Source organism: Atta cephalotes, assembly GCF_000143395.1.
Source record: "Atta cephalotes unplaced genomic scaffold scaffold00012, whole genome shotgun sequence".
Lineage (NCBI taxonomy): Eukaryota > Metazoa > Arthropoda > Insecta > Hymenoptera > Formicidae > Atta > Atta cephalotes.
Genome location: NW_012130076.1, coordinates 5470122 through 5476874, shown reverse-complemented (window position 1 = coordinate 5476874; position 6753 = coordinate 5470122). Strand labels below are relative to the sequence as shown.

The following is a 6753-nucleotide window of genomic DNA, read 5'->3' as shown; positions in this document are numbered from 1 at the left end:
ATCTTGATGGAAAAAAAGAAAGCGGAAAAGTGGAAGCTAATCAGAACTCGCGGAAAGATAGAAGCAGACAAACAAAATGTACCGTCTACTACTATTACGAGTTCCGATTGGCTTCCGCTTTTCTGCTTTGTGCTTTTCCGTCAAGATGTGAACCCGGCTTAAGAAGGGAATAATCGAAGATGATTGGTCAATTTTTGACCATAGATTATGGCATACGGCATACGATTATGGCCAATATAAACGCTTTCTAAGGGTGAAATCACACGATACGGGATAGAAGATGCGTGATTCGAACAGCCAATCAGCGCTCTTTTTCTATCCCGCATGTCTTTCCTACGATTGACTGTTCGAATCACGCATTCTCTATCCCGCATGCTAATTCCCGTAACGTGTGATTTCACCCTAAATCATTCGATCACCATGATCTGAATAGTTCTTTTCCATTTTTCTTCGAAGGGTACTTAAATGTGTTCCTTATATAAACTCGTTTTGATTTTTTTTTTACAATACCATGGTATAAACAGCACAGTTGTAAAAAGTGACTTGTACATACGCGCGTAGATCGTAATTCATGTAATCGTGGAAGTGTATAAAATTTAATAGTAGGTAAGCAGCGTATGTATTTCGTGTCGTATCGTTAGGTATTCTCTAACAAGGTATTGTGAACAACAAAGGAAGATCTTCCTTTTTGAATCGGGAATTAAATGTAACACGATCGCGTATGTATTGTATTTAGGCCGGTTTTATTGTATTTTGTAGGTCAATTGCACTAATTTAATTAACATTCGGTTATTATGAAGGAGACGGGCTTACTCATCAATTTTGATGAAATTAAGTTCGATGCGTTTTTGTACGAAATAAACAAATCTGACAGAAAAAAGTATTGCTCTGCCCGAACCAAAATATTAAGCGTTAAAGTTAATTGTTTAGGTTAGAAAATCTGTCACAGCCATGCAATAATGCGCAATATGGAGCAGGGTATGTATGGAGACAATACGTTCCGCCCATCCCATATTGATATATTGATGTGAGAGAAACGTCGCTTCGCATGAAAAATTGTAAAGTTATGTGAAATCTTATAAATTTACAACTTATTACGCTAAACAAGATCCATCTTGTATTAAAATATGGGGTTTCTTTTCAAAATGAAACTCTCCATAGAGTGGGGGAGGGGCGGAACGTACTGTCTCTATCTCCAACACACTTTTCATGCTCACATTGCACTATTGCATAGCTATGACAGATTTCTTAACCTGAATAATCGTCCATTTTATTAACATTTAACACTTAATATCACAGTTCGTGGAGCAAAGCTATTTTTTTCTGCCAGATTCGTTCATTTCATGCAAAAACGCATCGAATAAGCCTAATTTCATCGAAATCAATAAGTGAATCCGTTTCTTTCATAATTATCCAACATTTTTATTCGTGTTAGTAGGTCATTGGAAAATTAAGGGTAGTTCCATTTACGCTCACAACACTCGCTTGCATTATTTTTTCTTGTTTAACATTCGATAACAAGAATGAAATAATTCCATAAGCATTGCGAGCATCAAGTGGAACACACCCTAAAAGTATCATCCCCATGTAGCGTGCCGTAAGTAATGTAGCCAACAATTTTTACACAAATTTATGTATGTTACACATTTAAAGTCTGTTTTTATTGTCTCATCCTATTCGGTAAACGGAATTCTCAAGCGTGCGCTAATCTACCAAGCCAAGGATCAGCCAAGTATACAGTTGTTTAATTAATATCGTCGCAGAACTCCAGCTAGTAACAGCCTCAATCTCTCAATGTTGTTCCTGTCTAGCTCTGGAGTTTAAATAATGCGATGGAATTCTCAGCCATCTACAATCCGATAATATAACAGTTTGCTTGAATATACTCTCATGGATATATAATAGGCCCCAAACTGCTAACACTAATGCAAATGTCCAATTTTCATTGCCATTTGTGGTTTTAAATTGATTGGACTTTGGCCTCATTGGTGGAAGTGGTGTGGCCATACAACGCGCTTAATATTAATCCACGGATTGTTTTATATGGACCTTGGATTTAAGTTTACTAATATTTATTATTATTATTATTAGCTATATCGATTGTTAATTTGCATATGATGCAATAATTACTGTATCATGTACAATATGATAAAAAAGGTCAATACTGTATAAGGCTTTGTCTGATGAACAAATAATAGTAGAAGATCATGATACAAGATAGGGATAAATATTTTGTTATTTATGTAATTATACCAATTTTGTTAGCTGACTATCTGAGCTCCTTGTTCGCACTTTTATAGTATTTTAACAGATACTACTCGTGACACAACACAATGGAAGTTGAAATAACACAGACAGTGGTTATGGAAGATATGGCTTCAGAAGATAATACAAATAATCAAAATCAAAACATTTGTGGTGGTGGAACAGTCTCTAGCATGAAATGTGAAAATCAGAATTGGGAAGCATCGCATAAACACTCAATCAAATTAGAGCCTGATACTAGATCAACTGGCACTGACAATAGTAATTATGATATCACGGACGAAGAAACTACATGTCTTGATAATAAAGATGCTTTACACAATGGCTTATGTCAGGAAGATTCACAACACAATGAAGATTCACAACATAATGAAGATTTACGGCAATTTGATGTGTTGGACGATCTAGATCGCCATCCAGAACAGAATGATGGTTCTGATGAAGATTCAGATACAGATGAAAGTATGGATTCTGATGTGCCAGATGAAGAAATTGAAGCGATGCTAGAAGAAGGTACATTTATATTTTCTTATATCTAATGTTTTCATACAAAAGGTATACCTATATTTTGTAATAAAAAAACAATCTAAAAGATTTTCATTTATTTTTGTTTATTCTTTTTATTCTTAAGTAAAAAATCTGCTGTATGTTTCACATATTGATACAATTTACTTGCATACTATCTATTTTTAATTATCTACATATGAGATGCGTGAATTCCATATTTTTTCAAGAACTACAATTCAAGATTTTTAACTTTACGCTTTCAAGATCAGATTAAATATTTTCTGCTGCAAAGAAAATAAAAAACCAAGTAAGGTTATTTGACCTTTACTTCACTTATTTGTACTTCACATATCAGTCAATTTTCCACTTATTATTGTTCTTATTTTAATTAAATTTTATTGTATTAGGTTTACCAGAAGAATTTAAAGGGAGAAGAAAAGATAAAAAGGATCGTTTGCCCTATGAAGAAAAGGAGAAACTTGTTTTAGATGGTATATTAATATAAAATATTACGAGATGATGTATAATTTCTAATATTTATATATTACTTTTGTTGTTCTTTTAGAAATTGGACATAATCATTTTGATGTTTTACCTGAAGGATGGGTACAAGTGACACATAACAGTGGAATGCCATTATATCTTCATAAACAAAGTAGAGTTTGTACATTAGCAAAACCATATTTTCTTGGTCCAGGAAGCGTTAGAAAGCATGAAGTTCCTGTCAGTGCTATTCCTTGTCTTCAGTATAAAAGAGCATTAACAGAAGAAGAAGAAGAACGAAGAAAGGAGATAGAGCGCACACCAAATACTGAAGCTTGTAGTCTTCCTAGCGCAAAGATTGAAACTATACAAGAAAATCGCGCAGCACATTCATTAGATAGCGAGCAGCTAAGAAATTATTGTCAATCTTTGTTTCGTTTTAAATCTATTAAAGTAATGAGATTTCAGTAAGTATAAAAAATAAGATGATTATGTATTATTTGATGAAATTTTTTTTGCATTGATTAACTTTTCTGTTGTAGATCTTGGTCAGCGCGTCGGAAATTTACAAAAATTAAAAAACATCGTAAACAACTTGAGCGTCCAACTTTACCAGATGGTACAAAATTAATAACTTTCCCAGTCAGTAGTTCTAGTGGAAGTGGCAGTTCTCACATTGTGGACGATAATGGACAGAGACCTGCAAAACACTGGATAATGAATCCATCAGGCAAAAGTTATGTTTGTATTCTTCATGAATATGTACAACACGCGTTAAAGAAACAGCCAACATACAAATTTAAAGAATTAGGTAATCATATTATTTAGTATTTTCAGTATATAATAATAACATATGAAATGTGATGCATGTTTAATAGCCATTGTTTTTTTATTACTGAAATGAGATTAATGCATTTAATTATAGAAAACGCTGCAACACCCTATTCCGCAGTAGTTTGTATCAATGATATGGAATACGGAAGCGGATTCGGCAGCAGCAAGAAACAAGCAAAAGCCAATGCAGCTCGAAAAACCCTTGAAATTTTGATTCCTCAAATGAAAGATAAAATTTCCGGTGAAAACAGTGGAGATAATGGATCGAATAATGATAGTCGTACGATAAAAGCATCTAGAGGAAATTCCGATGCAGACCTTTCATTCTTCGACGAAATAGCCATTACGGATCCTCGTGTTGCAGAATTTTGTGCAAAAACTACGGAACCTTCTCCACATGCTATTTTAATAACTTGTCTTCAAAGAAATTATGGTTTAGGAGATATGCATATTAATTATTCAGTAAACACATTGAAACATCAACGAAATGAATTTACAATGAAAGTTGGAAAACATGAAGCTACTGTTGTATGTATGAACTTTCCTACTTATAAGATTTTTAATTTTAAATAAAAATTAATCTTAGTTGAATATAATTGCAGGTTTGTCGTAATAAAAAAGACGGTAAACAACGAGCAGCACAAGCGATATTACAACTTATACATCCACATATACAGTCTTGGGGATCTTTATTGCGTCTCTATGGATCGCGAAGTGTAAAATCCTTTAAGGAAAAAAAACAATTGGAACAAGAGATAACACTTTTGCAGGGTAAAGCTGCTGTTAATCAGCCAAATCATGCTATTTTAGGTAAACTTAGACAAGAGATGCGAAGATTAGCTGAACAACGCGAAGCAATACAACCTATTGGTAAGTTTGTACCACCAGATTTACCAACAGGATCTGCAGCTAATCTCAATAATGTAGATTTGTAAAAAAAAATAATTAACATATAGCTTAAATTATAGACTATTGTCTTTTAGAAATTATTTTTTCGCCAATGCTTTTATAATTTTTGTATAAATATATTTTTACATTTTATTAAATTATAAAATATTAACTATTTTTAAGTTGATGAAATATTTTAAATTAATTAAATCAAAACATGTTAAATAACAGTAAAATATTTAAAATCTATTTTTCTATAGCGGAAAATCCTTTTTAGTTTAAAATTGTACATTATTTTTCTATTCTGGAATTTTTCTTCAAATCACACTTTTATTCTAATGATACATGTGAAAATGAAAATTATTATCCTCTATCTGACATTCATCACTAACCAGTAATAATAGTAGTTTTAATAAACATAAAAGAGGAGTTTGATTTTATTGTAAATAATTATAACATATAAATATATAGACATGATTATATTTAAAAACACATTCAATAAATGTTAATGATATACAACGCCTAATATTACTGATAGACATTTTTATTCTATTCCATGAAAGAATGACTTCAATTTTCAATTTTCCATTGTAACAAATATCAAATTATTTCTACGGAATTTGAATTAAGTATTATATTTTAGAAAAATTATATAATAATTTGTTCATGTACATGAATTTAATATGACCGTAAATATTATATATTGTATATTACTGTAAAAAAAAAAACAGATTTTAAGTACTTAATTTAAAATATGATGTAAACATGAATATAAAACTTAATAAAATATAATAGAGATTATGTTTTTATTTTTTATTAACCAGCTAAACATTAAAAAATTAAAAGTTCTTTTGAATCAAATTTTGTCGAAATAAAATATAATCTTATATGAGCAAATTATTATTTTATACTAAGTTGTGATACATTTTTCCAGAAAGATAATATTTATTTTTTACAATCCACTAAATTTTTAATCTACTTACACTATATCATGGACAACATTGTAATTCTTGTGTCATCTTTTTTTTATCTCTGATCTTACATCTAAGATTAGTTTAAAATCATATAGAATGCTATAATGAATATGTATGGAAAGGGATAAACCTATCTGCATATTTATATATTCATGTTATATAAAGATATTCAACAATTTTCTAAATTATCGTATTGGTCAATGAAAATTTATTATATAGCCATGGAAGCAATAAATATACAATTTTCAATCTTATTTATTCCAAGAAGATTGACACTTTTATTCTCCAAAAAATTTAATTCGTTACTTCCTTGGCTATTTTGCTAGTATAAAAATCTAAAAACGTATATACTAATATAAACAAATTTTTTTTCTATCGCTGTATATACGTAGGATTAAAATAAACCCATTAATAGAAATTCAATTTATATTTAAAAGATATACTCACAAAACATTTTTGAGAATATATTATCTGATATAAAGTGAATGAAACATTGATATGCATGTTAAGTTCCATTACATTATAAAATATTTTTAACAAAACGAGAATAATTTTCTCTTTATTAATGTAATCTTGGATTTTATAAGATAAATCAAAAGTGTTTCATTTATCATGAGCATAGCTCATAATGATATTGCCATAGGTGCAAAAATTTCTACATCTTGTTCATTACTATTATATAATTCGTTCTATTGAACTTTCTCATTTTACTACTGGGAAACTTTACTAAATCGTTTCAGTGTTGATAAATAATACTGAAATAGGCACTACATTTAATAGTTGTTTTGCATTTATATATAAA

At 30.3% G+C, this 6753-nt stretch overlaps 1 protein-coding gene across 1 annotated transcript; it reads left to right on the top strand.

Annotated features, from left to right (window-relative positions):
- Positions 1 to 2333: 2333 nt before the first annotated feature.
- Positions 2334 to 5024, top strand: LOC105617303 (microprocessor complex subunit DGCR8). Its single transcript, XM_012198868.1, has 6 exons — positions 2334 to 2778; positions 3180 to 3263; positions 3338 to 3722; positions 3798 to 4066; positions 4181 to 4617; positions 4692 to 5024. The coding sequence occupies exons 1-6, from the start codon at positions 2334 to 2336 to the stop codon at positions 5022 to 5024; spliced, it is 1953 nt and encodes a 650-aa protein (XP_012054258.1).
- The last annotated feature ends 1729 nt before the right edge of the window (positions 5025 to 6753 follow it).

What these genes read in the sequence shown, in the direction of transcription:
- LOC105617303 (XM_012198868.1), top strand. Translation starts at nt 2,334, where the DNA reads ATGGAAGTTGAAATAACACAGACAGTGGTTATGGAAGATATGGCTTCA. An exon ending in TGAAGCGATGCTAGAAGAAG is followed by an intron (nt 2,779 to 3,179) that starts GTACATTTATAT and finishes TTATTGTATTAG; the next exon opens with GTTTACCAGAAGAATTTAAA. An exon ending in ATTAAAGTAATGAGATTTCA is followed by an intron (nt 3,723 to 3,797) that starts GTAAGTATAAAA and finishes TTTCTGTTGTAG; the next exon opens with ATCTTGGTCAGCGCGTCGGA.